This window comes from Hippoglossus stenolepis, chromosome 3, assembly GCF_022539355.2.
Source record: "Hippoglossus stenolepis isolate QCI-W04-F060 chromosome 3, HSTE1.2, whole genome shotgun sequence".
NCBI lineage: Eukaryota > Metazoa > Chordata > Actinopteri > Pleuronectiformes > Pleuronectidae > Hippoglossus > Hippoglossus stenolepis.
In genome coordinates this window covers 14828516-14848793 of record NC_061485.1, presented here as the reverse complement: position 1 = coordinate 14848793, position 20278 = coordinate 14828516, and the positions used below count along the sequence as shown (strand labels likewise).

The window sequence follows — 20278 nt, the reverse complement described above, 5'->3', positions numbered from 1 at the left end:
TTAATACATATCAAATGTAATGTTATTCGTTCGGAAATAACAAAAATTTATGTAGAGACTAAATTCTACATATATGCATATTTATCTTTATTGTTTTTCGATTAGTTTATATTTAGATGAAGAATAGGGCAAAAGAGGGGGTGTAACATTATCATATAAAATAACATGACATTTTACAACATAGATAAAAAGTATAGATACTACAGATAAAACATGTCTGTATATTTATAATACATGTAAATAAGTATAGATAACATTTATTGTTTCTGACGTATCTATATAATGAAATTGCACAAATTTAAACAAGAAATTCTAATAAAAATGATGATCATTAGTATTTACCAGTTAATACGATGTAAATCCTCAACTTATGCACCTCTGTCACTCAGTGCATATTCATACATCTTAATTTTTCCTCACACAATTGTATGTGAAGCATTTAATCATTTTTAAAGGTAGAAGTTAAAATGGTAACGTGAAAACAATGATCCAATCCGACCACTTCCACTGTTAAAATATAGCTTTATTAGATTAATTATAACACAGTCAGAGCAGATGTGCAGACAATGTTAAATATGCAAAGGAAACGTTCGTCTCTCTCACTAACGCACCTGAAACAGAAACCAACAGTGAATGAATGAGCACTTGGACATAAATCTGATGTCACTTCTGGATTGTGTTGTCAGACACACGTTTCAAGGAGCCATGCCAGGGACAGAAACAGAGAAGCTAAAGTGTAGGATGGGAGAACGACATCAATCACTACATCACAGGGAAGAAACAAGGAAAGGGTTGTGTTGCTGTTTAAGAGTAAGACCACGAGGAGATAAACAAAATGCCCTGTATTGCCATGTCTTAATTTTCAGTGGGACTATGAGATTATAACCAGAAACCAATAACACTGACTGGTTAATTATTTTTGATAATAACTGCAAAACACATTTTCCCACACACATTAGTCAATACTTGGTATTTTACCACGCGTTGTTAAAAGCCTTATTGCAGCACAGTTAGGCTGAGTGTGAATGCAGCATCGCGACAAACCCCTCCGATCTGTAAACAGTCAATGACTTGTGACGCTGGAGGAGTTTAGCGTGTGTCAGTTCAGAGCCATCGACAAACGTACCAGACTGAGCCGCAGGAGAGACTCAGTATGTAGCAGCAGGTTACTCAGCTAAAAGCTTAGTAATGATATCTCACGAGTCAGAGTTTTTGCTTTTCCTTAACAGGACAGCACACTTGCCCAACTTGATTTTGATTTTAAATACACTGAATGAGGAAGTGGATGAAAGAGGAAGCTCTGTACTCTGTAAAGGAAATAATGCTCTCAGCAACACACAGTAGTTTGGTCCCACTGTTAGGGAAGCACATAAAGGCTCAAAGTATTCTCACAACTATAGATTGAATATTTGAATAGAATTTCAAATCTGCCATTTCATCTCAAAACCCTTCAACTTGCTCTAAAATCTGTTTGCTTTGGTTAGAATCTGTTTATTCATAGTTACTGTTGCTTTAATTACTTTAATTTCAAAATACTTTGAGTACAGTTAGTTACTGTATAATTTTAATTGTTATTATTGCTAAGAATTCACTGTGAGAAAAGCTCCTAGGCTTGGCCTAGATTTGGCTATTTTTAATCTCTGTATGACTAAACCTCACAGTTTCCTCAACGCATTTGTCGTATTTTTCCCTTCTTGACGCGAACCAAAGACATCCTCCTTAATTCCTCATCACAGTCATGCTGGACGACGAGTCCAAGAAAACATTGGCGAAACTGGTTTGCTTCTCCCAGTACAGTCTGGCACAGATCACATGGCGTCCCATCAAACACCAGTTCTTTTTCTTTCAAGCTTTATTGCACCTCCCTGCAGTTGATGGGAGCGGACTACAGTGTGTGAGCGTGATACTGATATGGTTAGACCTGGCTCTCACTGATCTGTGGGAACTCCTTGTAGATCTGCTGCACAATGAGCTTATCCATCTGTTTCGCTGTAGCGCTCCCTTCCTCCTCTCCGGGATCTTCCTCCTCCCGGAGAATCCTCTGCAGTGCCCCCTGCAGGTCAGACAGACGGTGCTGGTGCTCGAGGTAGTCCGTCGAGCGCATTATGGAGTGCATCAGGGAAAGGTACTCCATCCTCACCTTCACAGGGAGGGAAAGAGAGCAGATTATAATGATGAGCTGTTAATGTAACAGAAATAGTATTGTTGTGTGTGTGTGTGTGTGTGTGTGTGTGTGTGTGTGTGTGTGTGTGTGTGTGTGTGTGTGTGTGTGTGTGTGTGTGTGTGTCTCACCTTGTCTCCAGGTGAAAGGTCAGATATTTGCCGGACGGCGATGTCAATCATCACCATCATGTCAGTGCGGTAGAAGATGTCAGCCGTCTCTCTGTTGGCAAAAACATCCTGCAGAAACTTGAGCACAGAGTGCGGTGCAGGCGGGGTGTGTTTGAACATACACACGGGGTCATCTGGAGACGAGAGGACAAAAGAGGAAGAACGATGTTAAGAAGAATAAAAATGAGGACGCTTCGAAAATAGAAAATGGAAAATATGACAAACAATGTTTTAGTTTTTTTTACCGCCTCTGTTCAGAAGCAGAAGAACTTTCTCTGACAGGATCTTGAGATTTTTCTTCTTCACCTCCTCCATGATCACATTGTTGCTGGGAGCTGGACGACACAGACACAAACACAAACAAGCGTAAATCGTAAAACATCAAAAGTTCATCAAAACTCATTCAAAAGAGTTAAGAGGTGACGCTGTCTCTTTAACCCCCCCCTCACGATAAAGTCCAGTTTGCTCTGATTGGCCAGATGGCTCACTCTGTTGTGATTGGTCAACCGCTTCCAGTGCGTGAAGGAAATATCAGCCTCCGCTCTTGCTTAACCTTGATGTTCAGGGACGTGCCGGACTAGCCACTGGGCGTGCATTATGCAAATGTGCAGCCGGGCCAATGAGGAGGCTTTTCATGAGCAGTGGGACTATGGGACTTTTAACACTACTGTCCTTTGACATCTACAAAAAGAACATATAACACACTGGAGGAAAGAGAGAAACTGAAAAAGCACAATATGTCTCCGTTAACTTGATCAGTTACACTTGAGGTATGACGGCTCAAAATGCCGGCGGTCAGAAAGGTCTCACTTGTGTGGTGCAGGTTGAAGGCCAGCAGGAGGTTGAGGAAGGTGTCGGGCAGCTGCTCTGTGGGGTCGGAGGGAAGCCCGTCCTCCACAACGTCCAGCAGAAACTGAACAAAGTCTGCATTCAGGTGTTCTGAAAGGAGGGAGGGTCACGATTACGTCTTTGTTACTGCATGCTGTATAACTTCAATGCACTTTCTAAATTAAGTGCAATTTCATTTTTGAGAAGAATCCACTTTCTTTAACACTCTGTTTTTAACTGTATAACATTTAATATATATATACTGTATATATAAAGCCTCTTCATACCATAGTGATGATATGGCACCTGCTCGCCCATTGAGAAGATCATAGTCAGCACCAAAGCTGTGTAACACATCTTCTGATGCTCTGAGGAGAGAAAAACACACAATAACCATGAAAGCATCTGAGTAAGTGTGTGAACGACGAGTGGAGGCAGAGACGTGTCCGGGGGTTTCACCTTTTGTGTCATTCTGTAGGTCTCTGGCCAGCTCCATGGGGAGGATGGAGTTGAGCAGCGTGGAGATGAGGGCGGCGTCCAGGCTGCACATCGCCCCGAACACCTTGAGCAGCAGCAGCCGCAGTGACACGCGGAGCTCCTGCCCGGACACACGGTGGCAGCGATGAGCCAAACATCAACACTTACACAGTAATTACACAGACGACTGAGGCTGAGAACAAGTGCACTCAGAGGACTGCACAGAGGTTGGAAGCACTCATTGAGCAGAATGTGTAATCAGCCATACATATTAGTTGAATATTAATGTTGTAACTTGTAAATATCTTTCCTCGATTCACATCTCATCTCCTGTAACCACATCCATAATCTAACAAAGACGTTCAACCAGTAACTGCACTTATAGACCAAAATCTGACCACAGATCCCCCATCCTTTTTCAGACACATACAGTACTTATGTCATATCAACGATTTCTTCCTATCTTCCTATCCGGTCCATTACTATATCAGAAATCATGAAACCAGTAGCAAGTCCGTACAATAGAGCTCATGAGATTAATCACACCCATCCCTCCTGGAATCCGCACTGCACCACACATTCACACTCCAACGCACTGAATCTACACAACTACACAAACAACGTGGCCTCCAAATGCTTTTTCCAGATCCTACAAAAATAACACCTCCACCACCTCCCCAGCACTTAACGCTTTAATCCCAGGACTCAACACAACATAAGAATGCAACACTAGATCAACCGCACTTTCACTTCCTCCAGTCCCATCCTACAACTTTTTTTCCCCATATATACACAATAATCCGGAATTAGATCCCCTATCACATTGGAGCAAAAACCTCTGTTACACACTGCAAACACACATATAAACAACTTAGTGGAAGGTCAAACCTACAATCACTAATTTGTTGTCACATCTGGCTCTTTCATCCTCTCCTCTCTAATGTTTCTGTATTTTGTTTCCTTGTTTAGTTCCCCTGATTGTTTCTTTTTTTTTTATAAATCAAATTGTAATGTGATTTTATGTATATGTACTGCAATTACTAATATGAAACTGCATATGTTTTTATCACTCTTGTCCCAACTAGGGAAAAACTGTTCTATTTTGAGTCAGGCCCACAGCTAGCAATGCTTTTTTTTTTCAATGCTCTGTTGTCTTCTCCTGCTAAAAATAAATTAAAATGAAATAAAAATAAAAATATAATTTGAGTGATATTATTTTTTCTTACCATCTGGTAATATGAAACCAGAGAGATGATGCTCTCGAAGTGGTCGGCCTTGCACATCCTCTTACACACCTCTGGATCTGCATCAGTCTGAGGGGGGAAAAAAGTAAGAGCTTTTAGCTTTAACAGCAACGATATAATAATATCATCACAACTATGTAACTTCATAATCCGCAGACAGTCCCTGCACACTCCAGAGGATTACGGAGCTCATTAAGAACTCATCCGAACATCCCAACCCTGATCTGAGTTTTGGTTGCGACGAACTGCCAACAAAAAAAATATTTGGCAGCCGGAGGGTTCACAGATTTGTCTTTAAACACACTGTTGGATTTGTAAAGTCGTCTGAGCCGCTGTGATCCTATCAAACATGTCTGGTATTTACAACATGACATCTGGACGGGTCCTGGGGCCACATCACAGATTCTTCCAGAGAGAAAACTTTCTATTGATGAAACTTCTTTGAGTTCTTTTTTTAAAGCAGATTAACAGATGTTACAATTACTGTGCATATTAATCCTTAGCAACTCGATGAATTTATTGATTTAGTTGTGATGTACTTTGCAACTTCTGATATGAAAAGTGAAAAATAAATCACGTCACTGCTGTGGTTTCATGTGGGCTCTCATCGAAGATCCTCGAATGACTGGATTATTCTGCAGATGGCAACTGTTTTAACTCAGCTCGGTAAATCCAGTTTTTCTCATCATGCAGCTGCAACAAGGAATAATACAATAAATAAATAATAAAATAATAGACAAGAGCAATCTTCAGCTCAACTCATTTTATCCTCTGGAAAATCTATATTTGTAAATCATCTTTTTTTACCCCCAGCTGTTCTAGCTGTAGTTGATTCATTTGATTTAAATTAAATTAAATTTCTACGACTTTGACTTTTGCAAGTTTTCAGATTTTACTGTTTCTTATTTGTGTTTTCTTGGTGACTTGGAATGTTTTGTTTATTGTGTGTACTTGGCCATAATGTAAATGTATTTGAGTTAAAATAAAGGTTGAATGAATGAAAAATGTATCTTTACTTAGATATGTGTCATATCCATCTACGATCAGGATGTGACAAACCTTGTCCCACTTCACCAGCAGCCTGTTAGAAACATGATCTGTTATAGGAGAGACGTCCACAGCTCACTGTGTCATACCAGAATCTTCAGCAGCTCCTCGAGGTAGCAGGCGATCAGCGCGTGGTCTTCGTGAAGCGCCCAGCTACGCTGCTGGGAGTCGTCACGGTGACGGGCGAGGTCACTGAAGATTACTTCCAGCCGCTGCTCGTCATGACACACCTGACCCTTTGGCAGAGCGGGACTCGAATCCTACAGAGACACAGACACACCCACATTCATTATAACTTGATAAAAGATTAACTTTGATGATCCATTCTCTGAAATACAAAAGGTAGTTAACTGATCAAGTCTAAACATATTCTATGTGTGGGCATTGAATTAAAGCGCATTGTAGTGTAATCTTTACATTGTAGTGAGGGTAAAGTTTTGGCTCCAATAAAATCACCTACAGTGTTTTATATCCTTCACTTTGCAGTCAGTGATAAAACAAGATATACATCCAAGCAACAACTTTCTTATCTTTGCTTTATCAGCATTTCATTGAGGGTTTGATATCTAAATGCTCACTGAGGAGATTAGATCTCAGAGTATTTCTGGCATAACACTTGTAAGAGGAGGTGAATACAAGCCAGCAGGAAAAGCTTTCACCGATTGCTGTTCAACAGGGAGGAAGAAACAGAAACGTCTGCCAGGAAATAATCAGCAGTTCTGTCATGCTTAGTTTGAAGCTGCAAAGAGTGAATTTAAAAACAGGAAATGAGGGACATTCTGTCCCCTGCATTTTAAAATGGCTATGTCCAAAATCCCCCACCACTCACTGTATAGTGAATTTGTAGTGCTGTCTAGATGTCCTGTGAAAAGAAGTGTAGTGATGCTTACGATAACCAAGCAATATCTACCATTATGCATTGTGCTCGTGTTGAATGAAAAATGGCAAAGAGAGAAGAGATGTGAAAACAAAACTGTGTCTGATTCAAAAGAAACTTGTGACTCAATAAGCAACAACAACCAGAAAAGCCTTGACACCAAATATTTTCCATTCATTCATATGGGGAAAAATGCTCGGTACTAGAATGGAGCTCCAACAGTCCCATTATGAAACTTCTGCAGCAAATTGCTCACACTCATAAATAACAGCCCCCTAAACATTACAGATTTTTGACACCCTATCTCACATTGTTTAAGAAATCCTGGAACTGACATAACCTCCTTTGTGGTGGTAATGATATGTACCAAACAATGCTGATATGGCATGTTTTCATTGTGACAACAACCATGTACTTAATGCCACAAAGAAAATAACCTGTAGTAGTGTCCAAAGGTGTTTTTTTCATTTTGCTGATAAATGAATTGTATTGTCCTCTACTTGGAACTCTCTATACACTCAGTATGTAGGAGTGAATGAGTGAGTGATTTCAGACAGAAACAATGACTCTGAGAAATGTCTATGCTAAACGGAGCTGTTACTTCAAACACTGGTTTAGTCTCGATGATGCTGAATCCACATGAAAACAAATCTGACCTTGCTCTCCACCAGCGAGAGGAGAACCTGCTCCAGGGCGGAGGATGCTTGAGGCAAAGTGGTCTGCAGATGGCCGACCACCACGCCCACAGCGACCCGCGACAGCTCGTAACTCAAGCTTGTGTTCTTCCGCACCAGCTCAATCAGCTCAGCCCCGATGGTCATGGGCACCGGCTCAGAGATAGTGGGGCTGCCAGGGCGGCTTTCAGCGACAGACGGGGGGGCAACTGGCCATTCGCTTTCGGGCAGGTTCTCCACAGCGGGCTCCGAAGTGGCGGTGGGCTGGGGAGGCTGCGGCGCTGGGCTTTTCTTCACAGGAGCAGGCTGAGGAGGGGAGTCAGAGGGCAAAATTTCTAAAGGCAGCGCACTGGGCTTCACACGAGATGGCACGGGAGGAGGGGGAGTGCTGGAGACGCTTGGCAAACTGACATCAGAGGAGACCAGGGAGGGGCAGGAGCCCGACTCCAAAGAGGTGGTGCTGATTGAGAGGGAGGGAGCAGGGGACGAGGAGAGAGAGGACACTCTGGAGGGGACATCCGGCTCTGCTGACGGAGAGAGAGAGAGAGAGAGAGAGAGAGAGAGAGAGAGAGAGAGAGAGAGAGAGAGAGCTCCAGTTACAGAGAGGACACAGTGAGCTAAGACTAAGAATAGAGTCTGTTTATGTAGTAAGAGCTGAAGCAGGTAGCATCAGCTAAAAGGAGCAGGAAAACAAACACCTTGTGATCTAACACTGAGATATGTTGGGAATGAGCTGGAGAATTAAACCCCATGTTCCCACTGCTGTTCACTAACCTGCAGGTCGAGTGTTTCTCTGCTTCTCGGGGGGAGGAGGGGTGGTCGGAGCCGCACGTCGAGGCTGAGGGGGCACCTGCAGGAGGGGGACACACAGACAAGGCTGGATTACCCACAGGGCAAAGCAGGCAACTGGGGGCAGCACACAAACTTTTGGGGGCTCGACTCAATGCAAATTTGTAACTGAATTTGCACCAGAAAATGTTTTTATTAACTTAAAACTAGTCCAGCGTTATTATTGTATAGGGCTGCAACTAACAGTTATTAGTAATAGTAATAACATGCAGATAGTTGTTAGTAACCTAACCCCAATCTACATGTGGACTTGGACTGTGGGAGGCATCCAGAGTAGCTGGAGAAAACCCAAACGGACAAGGGGAGAACATGTAAACTCAGCACAGAAAGTATCCGATCCGGGAACCTTTTTGCTGTGAAGTGACAGCTCTGACCACTGTTCCACCGTTCCACCCTCAAGTTATTTAGATTGTTTATAAATTGTTAAGTACAGAAAATGACCGAAAATACTGTCTGTGTAATCAACAACAGTCTAAAATGACAATGATATAAAACAGCGAAAGGTGACAAATCCTGAGACTGAGGAAGATGGAACCATTGAGCATTTGTCATTTTTACACAGGAAATTTCCTACATGGTTAAATCATATCCAAATTAGCTCTCAAAGATTTCTCTGGAAATCGAATAACTTATTCATCGTCTAATCACAGCTTTTGCCAGTTTTAACGGTCGTAATTTGTTTTGTGCAAACATGATGCATATTCCTACATGTTCTGAATTATTTTTGGAGGAGATGAGAGGAAAGAAGGGAGAAGAATGTGGATCAGTGGATTCAAGCAGAGGAAGCTGCAGCTCCTGGTCGACATCTTACCTGCAGAGCCATTTGTGTAAAACTGTGTTTGATCAAAACTACCTCAAACTAATTAAGACACATGTTTTATTTATTAATAGAATACTTTGGCTGTGATTGCACGAGTTACAAATAGTAAATTAAAGACACTGAGAGCACTTTGAGTAAACACTGTGTGTTACCTGATACAAGCCCTGCTCTCCTTGCATGTTGTCCATGCTTCCTGATAACGGCACGCTGCTGTGTCGTCCATAGTCTCGGTTAAGGCCATTGGCTGGAGGAGGAGTGTTACTGAGAGATATTTCACTGCTGGAAGTAGGGAGGCCTTGTTTCTGAAGGGAGGAGGAGGAGGAGGAACTTCGTCGTGCCAAGGTCTCCTTCCTGTGATGGATCAACTTCCTGTGATAGAGGAGGAAAATGACTCGTGTGGAGGACACTGATGGGACGATGTCTTAGTGTTAAACGTGACACATTGGACATGAGCATGTTGAACTCACTGCAGAACGTCTCGCTGCTCCAGGTTGTATTTGCCTCCATTTTTTAAGGCCACGTTGTGGATGCCTTCGATTGCTCGGTCGATGGACTGCAACACCTCATCCTGCTCTGGAGCCTGGCAGATTCAGAAAAGGAGAACACGAAGGGAGGGAGATGAACAAATCAAATATGTATTATCGTGGCAGCCTGCATAATTATTAAACTTTAAAGAAAACAGGAGAAAATAGTGGCCTGGGGACATTTGTGTGTGTGTGACTGCAGGCGGAAAAAAAAAACTGGGGCAGTTATCTAACAAAAAACAGCCTTTTCCACCAGAGTGTTTCAGTGAGGCCTCACATTCGGCCTCATTAAACCTCCTCGGCCAGTGTCATTACCAACAGGAGGCAGCATTCCTGTCTGAGCCCATGATTTTACAAAATACAAGCTGGGACTAGTTCAGTGTGAGTCTCCTCTCCTCCTGTAAGTCACGGACTCACATTTATCTGAGAAAGTGGGAGAACAAAATCCCATTGAAAGTGACTGTAGAGAGATTGTTGAGTAATTAATATCTAAGGAGGGAACAAGATACAAGAACTAACAAGTCATCAACCTGGATACATATCTGCCCATCCACTTCATACCAGCACATTGAAGACCACACAGAGACTTTTACATGACTCAGGTCTGCTCAGCCACTGAGCTTTCTAGAAAAGACTATATATTTGTTCTTCTACAAATGGGTTTGTTTTGAACATGAGAGCCTTTTGTATTGTTTGGACCCAAATAGCTTTATCTGTTTGTGTTGATGAAATAACTAACTAACTGGGTGTGACGGAGAGAAACTCCAAAGCTACGTGGAGGAAGGTGGCTACTTCTTAAACAATAAGAAGGTTAGTTGAGAGTCTGTAGAACTAATTGTTTTCTGTTTTCTTGTTTTTGGAGCAGTCCTCTCTCTCATACCCTGGACTGGATCCCTCCATCCTGTCCTCTCTCCTCCTCCTCCTCCTGTCCTGCACCTCCTCTCTCTCTCTCCCTCTCCCTCTCTCTCACTGCAGTCAGCAGCTGCAGTGCTGCTGTGCGGGAGGCCAAGTCTCTACAATAATGCATCTTCCCTTCCTTCCAATAATTCATGTGTTCCTCAGCAAACATGCAGAAATCAGCAGTCAGCTCCAGCAGCAGGGGCCTGCACTGCTGCAGCTGTACACACGCGCACACGCACGCACACACACACACACACACAAACAAACAAACAAACAGACGCACACGCACGCACACACACACACACACGCAGGAGCCGTCTCTCTCGATCCCATCAACCCCTGATCTGCGTTTCTCCTCAGTCGCAGTTGAATTCCCTGAGACAAACAGTGGGAATCGGGCGGTTTTCACCTTGATCTTCTCGATGTACGAGGCGGGGATGTAGCCGGTTTCCCCGGAGCTGCAGCGGGACCCCAGCCACCAGTGATTGTTGCTCCTCTCCAGGATTAGGAAGCTCTCCCCGGCCGCGAAGTGCAGCGAGTTGGGCTCCGCAGATCGGAAGGCGAACAGGGAGCGGTACATACTTTATAACGACACCGGGGAATGAGCCGAGAAGAGCCGGGGCGGTGTCCGGAGCGCGGCGGTGTCCGAGTGGAGTGTGCGCGGTGTCTGAGGCGGGTTAGAGAGGCTGTGGAGGCATGGCCCCGCAGGATCTCTGGCTGCTGCTGTCTATTTACAATCCAGCTCGATCATCTGACCCGGGACTGCTGCCAGTCAACACCGCAGGGGGGCGCTATCACACCCTGGACACGCCCCCCCAGGCATTTTAATCAAGCACAGAGCGAGAGGAAGCGTCATACTGTTTTATTATATGAAGGATCCATCTTCTTCAAATGCGTTGAGATGATGGAGAATCGTCAATCTGACTCTTTACACTTTAGCTGGTGGGACTTTTCACTCTACTCTCATTTTTATTGTGTTTTTAAAAATACATTTAAATTCTTACTTTGTTGTAAACTGGGTGTAACTCAGTATGTGTATGGTCATGGGTCATGGGTCATGGGACAAAGTGTTCCTCTTAGTTTAGTTTTTGGAATGGGATCACACAATTTGTAATGGTTCTATTATTCTATCTAACTGGTGATATCCAAAAGTCTTAAAGTCTTTTTGAAAAGCTGTTGAAAAAAACATTGATTGATAACTTTACAGTCTATAGCTAAGACATCTATTACTCGACTGGTGATATCAGATACAATTTTATAAAAACGGTCTTAAAACCAACTGTCTTACAAAGACGAATGCAATCATTTCATCTATAATATATCACGATGGAATAAGTAAAAATTAGCAGTTTGAATAAAAGATGCTTGGGGGTTTGTTTTTGTTATTTTTCACTATAAGACACTTTTTAAAATCAACAACTTTACAGTATGAATAATAACAGTATTTACACATAAAACTGTCTGTGCCAGGGCTACAAAATTTGCCAAACTATTGAAAAGAAAAAGTGAATAAGAAACAAAAATGCTAAATTAAATTAAAAAAAACAAAAATAAATAAAGAAAACTTCATACAAATGCAAAGTTTCAGAATCATGTATGTTGAGTCCATAAGTATTTAACACATTTGAACTGTTTTCTTCTTTCTTTAATCCTCTGGAGGTGGAGCTCGATTATTCGTTACACAACACCGGAAACGAGCGGCTGGTGTCACACTGAACTCTGCCCCCCCTGTGTGTGGGACAGAGCAGGTTGATTCCGCCAACATGTCCTCCGCTGCGCTCTGTACCAGAGTCCTTCAGAGAGCTGCACATGGGTTCGTCTTCTCCTCCAGGGCTGTGCCCGCCTCCTCCAGGTATGATGGGGTTTTACGTTCAGGGTTCATCATTCATTCAGGGAGAAGAGAACTAAGTGTTTGGTTAAATAACTCATATAATCCGACTTCTCTCAGACTGTGAGACGACCACATCAAAAAGTCATGTCACCAAATGTTGGGTCAGTTATATTAAGCAGAGCTAATGTTGTATTTAGAGACAGTAGCTCTGCTTATTCTAACTGAGTCCAGTCACAGTCCTGTGGCGATATATAACTGAATGAAGACAAGAGCTTTAACCATCATTTTCACTGTCAATTAATCACGCCATCATTTAATATATCATTTTTTATTTCCTGACTCATCATTAGGTGTAATAATGACAGAGAACTGTGAGGCTGAAATCCGGGCATCTTCAGAAATAGTGAATTTATCGGTTCACATAGGTGGAAAATATGTAAACAACTGAAAAACAAAACTACATGCTAACAACATATAATACAATAAAAAATGTATTAATTCAATATTGTAAATTTTTGTTATTTCCTCTTGAGGGTTCTGTCTGACTGGTTATCATTTTGTTTTCCACTTAAAACAAATTGCAGCAGCTATTTTACCTGCAGTTCACATAAGCTTGCATTTCACACACACACACACACACACACACACACACACACACACACACACACACACACACACACACACACACACACACACACACACACTTATCTTAAGACATGTCTGTTATTGTTCTATTATTGTTCTATTATTTAAATAGTCACTGTCACTCAACCTCTCTGGCTCCATCTTGTGGAGTTAAGCACGACATCCACACTTTCTTCAGGCCAGGTCGCCTCATTGCTGAAATCTGCTGCAGCTTCAGACAGGCAGAAATGTTTGTTTCATGTCTCATGTCCGTCGTGGCTCCTCCTCAGTCCTCTTTTCTGCAGTAACGGGCCCAAAGCGTTTGGCTGTCAGCCTCCTCAGTAGGTTGGCATCAGATCTATGGCTTTTCAACTGGGCCATATGGCAGCAGCCCTGCAGTGCAGCCTGTTTCTGTGAAATGCAAAGAGATGGAGAATACAGAGATGAGAAAAGTGCAATAGACACATAACTACATAGAGCATTTTATGACTATAGTTTACCTTCAAAACTCTTTGTAATGATGATAAAAATAATAACAATAAATAACAGAAAATGATCAGACTTAACATCTTATCAGTTCTAACTGAGTTTCCCTGTCTTTCATTCCAGCCCATTTCTGTGCCGTGCTCATAGACTGGGGCCCAGTGATGATGAGATGTACCAACGTACCACAGTGTCCGTCATGCAGAAGGAGCCGGGCAGTGGGGTCATGATCCAAAGCTACAGTTCCGGAGGGTTCAACATCGATGGTAATCGAGTGTTTGGACCCTGTGCCGTGCTGCCTCCTGCAATCCTGCAGTGGAACGTGAGAGAAACATCCAAACCAACCTCACATGATACTTAACAGCCTGATGTGCTGCTCTGGTGTCATTTTAAACAGCTTAAATCTCTGTTTCTGCAGGTTGGCAGTTATAAAGACATCACAGAGGAAAGTGTCTCGCTCTTCCACATGCTTGAACCAAGAATAGGTACAAAAATTATCAAAACATTAAGTAAACCCTCGTGCTCTTTATGAAAGCTTCTACTTGCAGTTATTTGAAATGTTCCTTGATTTCATCACTCATCTAGGTTCATATAAGTTATATATAACCAAAAAAAAAACTTCCCTGATGCATGTCAGTTGACTTATTTTCTTCCTGTCGTCTATTCAGAGATTCTAGTGCTGGGAACAGGCGCACGGCTTGAACGAATCAACCCCTCAGTCCTCGCTCTGCTCAAGAGGAAAGGCATTGCCGTGGAGGTGCAAGACACGGTAAAGTAGAACAAGTATATAGGATGAAAGACTAACAATAACAAAGAGGAACAAAGGCCTTTTCGGACCTGCAACTAACTTCTGCTGTTAGAGACACAGTCACAAGGGGACAGCTCTAAGTATGTCACGTCCCACCATCTTCATATGTGTCTCCTGTGAAGTCACATTGTGATCAGATCTCACTTTGCTACACGCTAATAAACATGTAGATCATTTCTATTCACAAAGACCAAATGATTTTAAACAGTCTGACTATACAGGGGGGTCTGTTTTCAATGTGTGTGTGTGTGTGTGTTGTTTGGTCTTTGTGAACGAACGAACTTGTGTCTGGACGGATTTTAATAGCAGGTGTGAACAAGGCCAAAGACATCGAGGTTGAACTAATTTTCCTCTTTTTTTTTTTCTTTTTCTGCTGTTCATCAGCCGAACGCATGTGCAACCTTCAACTTCCTGACCAGTGAGCGGAGAATGGCTGCTGCTGGACTGATCCCTCCACCTGTCAGCACTGCCCTGGAATTAACACAGGAGTAAGTCCTGTGATGTACTTCAGTATTAGATGGTGCAGCCTGTGAGGTGACTGTTCTTCTGCACAAAGCTCCAAAAGGGGAAAAACCGCCATCTCCACCTCTGATGTTTGGTTACAACAGTTATTGTACAGATTCATATGTTAAGAGCAGCCCCCTGTGTATACATGTGTATATAATTGAGGACGCAAATGCCGCAGAATTAGACCTAAATACAGTTCACCTGCGTTCCTATGTAGAAAATATTATTTGTATAAATGATATATTTGAAGTGTGACATTTAGCAATAACTCAAATATCATGTATTTAATGTATTTTCATGCATAAATGTATAAGACCATATACAGTGTGCTGTACTTTTTTTTTCATTTTAAATAGATGCAATGAAGAGTAGTGCAGCAGATAAAGAGAATCTGTACAGTAAAATATTATTGTCTGTGAATATGTTCCCGTCGTGTTCCTGAGGTGTTGGTGGCGACTGTCCTTCATTTGGCTAAGCCTCTTATATCTGTGTGCGTATGTGTGTCCTCTGTCTCCTGCAGCGCTCACAAGCTGCCCGTGTGCAAGCAAGTGACATAATTCACTGGCTTTGTCCTTCTCTCACATAAGCTCCCTCGATAAGAGAATCCACAAATCCTCTAACATCGATGTGATTCATCTCTAATCATCTGCCAATGTTTAAATCCCTGTCGATCACATGCAGGGCGCTGCTTGATTACGTTTACCTGCTGCTGCTGCTGGATAACACAAGCATTGATTGTGGCTTAAAGGACCCATCCATCCATTATCTAGACTGCTTATCCTTTAGGGGTCACAAGGGGGGCAATCCCAGCTGAGTTTGGGCGAGAGGGAGACGTCGGGTAGGTCGGCAGCCGACCACAGGGTTAACAAACAGAGACTTACTAACATTCACACATACGGACAATTTAGAATCTTCAAATAACCGTATTCCTCTGCATGTCTTTGGAAACAAAACCCAGACAAATTCCACACCTTAATTCAGCTGAACCAGGATTCAAACAAAGAACCTTCTCACATTGAGGTGACAGTGCGTTCCTCTAAAAGAAATGCTATTTCCAGTCAAACTGATGCCTGGACCATGCATGAGAAGAAAGGGTGTGTTGGTTTAATGGGAATATCTGAAAGACTTTCCACTGTGCTCATAATTTAGTGCTATAAATAATAAATACTACGTGGCAAAAAATTGTAGTGATGGTTACATAGTGTCGTCCAGCAACAAAAACACAAATTCACAAGAATGGAACTAAAAATGATCGAAAACAATTTTTTAATCACAAATCTTTGTCAACATTGTATTATTTTATAGATTTTGACAAATGGTCGATTTTACACCAAACATATTAAGTGGGAGAAAAAAGACACACATTTAAATCCCACAAACGATCCAGTCTACATGATACTAAAAAGCCTCTGCCCTCTGCTCTGTCTCTGTCAGTCAATGTCGTCAGAGTTTTGTGACTGGTGTCTCTGTGAGCCTCCGATGCAGAGCTCTGCTCCTGTGATACGACGGTACAGATCCACGATGTCTTCACTTTCAGTCTCAAAGTGGTTTGTTGCATCATGTGAGCGGGACACAAATATCTAGTGAGTAAAGAGAGAGAGAGGATCTGTTACAAACACATGGGTCCACCACACTCCATATTTCTATTTATCATTTGTTTCTTTCTTTTCTTTTCCCCGTCATCACCTGACTATTCTTTCCATCGTCGTTGGGAACTAGCAGGTTTCTGATTGACACAAATCTAGATTCAAAGTTTGGACAGAAAATACCATTAATTAAATATTGATCAAAATGTCATTTTACTTACAATCGTAAAAAAAAATGAACAGAAGATTTGTCACTTACTTTTGCATGATGGGCTCGAGAAGATCCAGGCCGGGCTGCACCTCCTTCTCTGGGTTGCTGGTCTCTGAGGTCGTGCTCACTGTGGCGATGTACATCCCATCTGAAGCCACATTGTGGGTGAAGGACACGACAGATATGTAAACATCTGCATGGAAAATCAGAGAAGTAGTTCATGCATTAGTGTGATCATATATTAAAAAAAATTGGATTCAGCGTAAATCATTTCTTAACAAAAAACAGGAATAATAAAATTCTGGCTGGCTGACATACAAATGACAGGAAAATATGGTGAAGCAGCTTCATGTAATTTGCACCAAAGGTTTGGAACAAACTCCCAGAACATATGACACAATTAAAAAACTGCTCAAAACCTATTTTAATTATCTTGGTTTTCAATTGATTGAAACATGTATTTTGCCTTACTTGTGATTTTAACCCTTCTTTAACAATTTTTTCTCATACATTTTATTATTTTAACATCGTTTACTTTCTTAAAGTGTCACATTTTTAAGCTTCCGTTGTTCTGTTTTCATGTAGAAAAAAGGCTCGATACAGAATATGATGTTTCTTATTCAAATAAAATTTTTTAATTATAAGTGATACCTGATTTCCTGTTGAGTTGAGCTTGCGGGATGATGATTTGACATGAATTGGCCTCTTGGGTGTTTTTAACTGGATGATTTAATAAACAGATGACACGTATGACACGTCCCACTTTCCTCACCCGGGAGGGAACATAGCTGGGATCACAGATCAGCTGTTTACAGTGGAACAGCTGTTACGCAGAAAAAGAGAGACAAATTTCACTAAATATACATTCATGCCACATGGATAATTTTTTCCAGTGTATTGATTCCTATCTACCTTACCTTCCCCTCAGATTTCACAGCTTTAACTTTGCCGTTGTCCATCACAATCTCATCCACTGGTCTGTTCAACAGGAAAGTTCCTCCGTACTCCGCGTTCAGTCTGAAACACACACACAGGCAGGATGGGAAATGTCAACGAAACGAACTGACTGGAGTGTATAAAAATACCGGTGTAAATCCCATTTACTAAAGGGCCGTCCTCCTAAACCCATGTCACTCTCAAATTGCTAAATGCTGTTTGATTGTAATGGGAAGTCACTGGAATAGTTGTTCCAGAAAGTTTTCACATAAAACTGTTTTTTTCTGAATAAAAACTTAATATAATGCTCATAAGTAGAGTGTGAGTATAACCTGGCGAATCCCTGAGGCAGCTCTCCCAGCCCGTACACTGGGTAGAGGTATGGACTGGTTTTGTGACGAGACAGAGACTCAGAGTACAACCTGATCCGTCTGAGGGTCTCCACACAGGGCTGGTCCAGGTAACTACAGGGACACCAGGTGAGGGTAGAATGGGATCAGGCAGGTTTTGACTTCAAGGATCATCAGTCAGAATCTGGTTAATGTAAAGTAGGTCCCTGGGACTGACCTGTCACTGCTGTGTAAGGCAATGGCGTGACCCGTGAACTCCATTACATCTAATCCCAGGTCGAAGCGGCAGAAAAGGTCCCGTGTGGTCATTTTGTTTGGGTTCATATCTTGGTAGGTGCGAGGGTTTCTCTCGTCAAAGTTGAGGGCGAAGAGCAGCAGCTTCCTGAACCTTCTCTTGTCAAACATGCCCATCAGGTCTGAAACATTGTGTTAATTGTTGACATTATCCAACAGAATAATAAATGGACTCGGAAAAATATACAAAAACGAGGCAATGAAATACCTGAAGCTTGGGCATCTTCCTCATTGGCGGGGACTCTGTGCACTTTTCCTGCTTTGTATATAAAGCTGCCTTCAACAACCTTGAAGTCCACATAGCGAGTGACCTCAGTGTGCACCAAGATTTTCACCAGCTGACCTGCAATGCAAACAGACAGCACACTTATTTACACTAAAACAACGCAAACTAAATGTTCTGCACAATTCCAACTTCAGATGAATAATACTGAGCTCTCACCATTGCCCAGAAAAAATTTGGGGATGAGGTCAATGTTCCACTCTTTCCCAAGGCCCATGGCCGTAGGACCTGGAACCTTGAACTTCCTGTACAGCTATAAACGTAGAAACACACTGGATAATGAACACCACAGATCTGACAGGAGTCTGAAACGGTGTGTGTGTGTCTGCATGTGTTGCCGTTTTGTGTGATCACACCTCTTCAAGGGGAGAAATGGAGGCGCTCTCTCCTCCATAGTAAGGATTTTTGTCAATGTGAAGAACTTTTTTCCCACTTTGAGACATCAAACCAGAGATGACACATTCCTAAGACAGAGAGGGAAGCTGTTAGTTAGTGGGTCAAACGCTGTCACAACTAGAATGGCACTCATGCCTCCACCAAGCCCCAACAGTCCCCTTTAATCAAATTAAGCTGCACTAGATTTCACACACTCTTGGATCTGTAAATCGAAACACGGTCCCCTGATCCAGATCTGCACTCAAATTTAATTGATTCTTTCCTTCCGCAAATTTTGTGGTTATCAAAAGACACTTTATAATTAACTCAATTAATGTCAGATATTATGCTTTAAAGGGGATGTCTGAGCAGATCTACCCCAATAACTGACACACTAATCGGCTCCCTCATGTGACTCAGATACGTATATTACAATTATAATGCAAGTTTTCTTACCTTGAGTCCAGTTCCAAGCACTATTACATCATATTCCTGCATCTTAACACTCACTGAGTCAAAGTGAATGCACTCTGCATTAGTGTGTACGTGTGTATTTGTGTGTGTATGTGGATATGTGCATTGTGTGTATGTGATGTGCACAGAGAGACCTAAGTATGATGTTGATAAGTGCTTTGTCTTCCACTTTGCAATAATCCTCTTAAAATGAACATATCTAGAGAGAGAGAGAGAGAGAGAGAGAGAGAGAGAGAGAGAGAGAGAGAGAGAGAGTTTGTGCGTGCGTGTGCGTGTGCGTGTGTGGGTGTGGGTGTCTGTGTGTATGAGATAGAGAGAGAGATAGTGTGTGTGCGTGCGTGTGTGTGTGTGTGCGTGTGTCTGTGTGTATGAGAGAGAGAGAGAGAGAGAGAGAGAGAGAGAGAGAGAGAGTTCTTGCGTGCGTGTGTGTGTGGGTGTGGGTGTCTGTGTGTATGAGAGAGAGAGAGAGAGAGAGAGAAGAGTGTGTGTGTGCGTGCGTGTCTGTGTGTATGAGAGAGAGAGAGAGAGAGAGAGAGAGAGGTGTGTGTGCGTGCGTGTGTGTGTGTCTGTGTGTATGAGAGAGAGAGAGAGAGAGAGAGAGAGAGAGAGAGAGAGTGTGAGTGTGCGTGTGCGGGTGTGGACGTGGATGTCAGTGTGTATGAGAGAGATAAAGAGAGAGTGTGTGCGTGTACGTGTAGGTGGCACTTGAAATATCTAGTAAATGTATATAAATGTATGTACAGCAGCAAACATTCTTGAAGTATTAAAAGAAAAAGTAGTAAAATATGTCAAACGGGTGGTATGTTTACAATGTTATGTTACTTTTATTGAACAATGTGGATTTGATGTATTATATCCTTTACTGAAAACTAATTTGTAAATACTTTTTGTAGTGGAATGTTAAATGTGAAATGTAACTAAAAGTGTAAATGACCATAAATTAAA

At 42.2% G+C, this 20278-nt stretch overlaps 3 protein-coding genes across 4 annotated transcripts; 1 reads left to right on the top strand and 2 right to left on the bottom strand.

Moving 5' to 3' along the window:
- Positions 1-505: 505 nt before the first annotated feature.
- On the bottom strand, positions 506-11306 carry LOC118104497 (NCK-interacting protein with SH3 domain). Of its 2 annotated transcripts, none has more exons than XM_035151413.2 (13): positions 10981-11306; positions 9615-9727; positions 9300-9516; positions 8253-8328; positions 7461-8005; positions 6017-6187; positions 4863-4949; positions 3619-3757; positions 3447-3527; positions 3142-3270; positions 2577-2666; positions 2293-2465; positions 506-2140 (listed from the first exon to the last, which is right to left on the bottom strand). In XM_035151413.2, the coding sequence occupies exons 1-13, from the start codon at positions 11149-11151 to the stop codon at positions 1916-1918; spliced, it is 2217 nt and encodes a 738-aa protein (XP_035007304.1). In that variant the 5' UTR covers positions 11152-11306; the 3' UTR covers positions 506-1915. The 2 variants fall into 2 exon arrangements, with proteins under 2 accessions (XP_035007304.1, XP_035007305.1); XM_035151414.2 differs by having other exon boundaries at positions 7461-8002.
- An 83-nt stretch (positions 11307-11389) lies between these two features.
- On the top strand, positions 11390-15144 carry ndufaf3 (NADH:ubiquinone oxidoreductase complex assembly factor). Its single transcript, XM_035151461.2, has 6 exons — positions 11390-11513; positions 12231-12423; positions 13636-13831; positions 13928-13994; positions 14178-14278; positions 14702-15144. Exons 2-6 carry the CDS (start codon positions 12335-12337, stop codon positions 14807-14809), a joined length of 561 nt encoding a protein of 186 aa, XP_035007352.1. The 5' UTR covers positions 11390-11513; positions 12231-12334; the 3' UTR covers positions 14810-15144.
- Positions 15145-16071: 927 nt separating this feature from the next.
- Positions 16072-19554, bottom strand: zgc:112334 (uncharacterized protein LOC619199 homolog). The gene is made up of 11 exons (XM_035151435.2): positions 19316-19554; positions 18841-18948; positions 18644-18737; positions 18410-18544; positions 18125-18323; positions 17890-18021; positions 17539-17638; positions 17273-17444; positions 16670-16814; positions 16511-16565; positions 16072-16404 (listed from the first exon to the last, which is right to left on the bottom strand). The coding sequence occupies exons 1-11, from the start codon at positions 19355-19357 to the stop codon at positions 16255-16257; spliced, it is 1332 nt and encodes a 443-aa protein (XP_035007326.1). The 5' UTR covers positions 19358-19554; the 3' UTR covers positions 16072-16254.
- Positions 19555-20278: the final 724 nt, after the last annotated feature.

What these genes read in the sequence shown, in the direction of transcription:
- LOC118104497 (XM_035151413.2), bottom strand. Translation starts at nt 11,151, where the DNA reads ATGTACCGCTCCCTGTTCGCCTTCCGATCTGCGGAGCCCAACTCGCTG. An exon ending in AGGAGCTGCTGAAGATTCTG is followed by an intron (nt 4,950 to 6,016) that starts GTATGACACAGT and finishes TTCCCCCCTCAG; the next exon opens with ACTGATGCAGATCCAGAGGT. An exon ending in GGTGCCATATCATCACTATG is followed by an intron (nt 3,271 to 3,446) that starts GTATGAAGAGGC and finishes CCCTCCTTTCAG; the next exon opens with AACACCTGAATGCAGACTTT.
- ndufaf3 (XM_035151461.2), top strand. Translation starts at nt 12,335, where the DNA reads ATGTCCTCCGCTGCGCTCTGTACCAGAGTCCTTCAGAGAGCTGCACAT. An exon ending in GCTGTGCCCGCCTCCTCCAG is followed by an intron (nt 12,424 to 13,635) that starts GTATGATGGGGT and finishes CTTTCATTCCAG; the next exon opens with CCCATTTCTGTGCCGTGCTC. An exon ending in CATGCTTGAACCAAGAATAG is followed by an intron (nt 13,995 to 14,177) that starts GTACAAAAATTA and finishes TCGTCTATTCAG; the next exon opens with AGATTCTAGTGCTGGGAACA.
- zgc:112334 (XM_035151435.2), bottom strand. Translation starts at nt 19,357, where the DNA reads ATGCAGGAATATGATGTAATAGTGCTTGGAACTGGACTCAAG. An exon ending in GGAAGATGCCCAAGCTTCAG is followed by an intron (nt 18,324 to 18,409) that starts GTATTTCATTGC and finishes ACAATGTTTCAG; the next exon opens with ACCTGATGGGCATGTTTGAC. An exon ending in CTGCCTCAGGGATTCGCCAG is followed by an intron (nt 17,639 to 17,889) that starts GTTATACTCACA and finishes TGTGTGTTTCAG; the next exon opens with ACTGAACGCGGAGTACGGAG.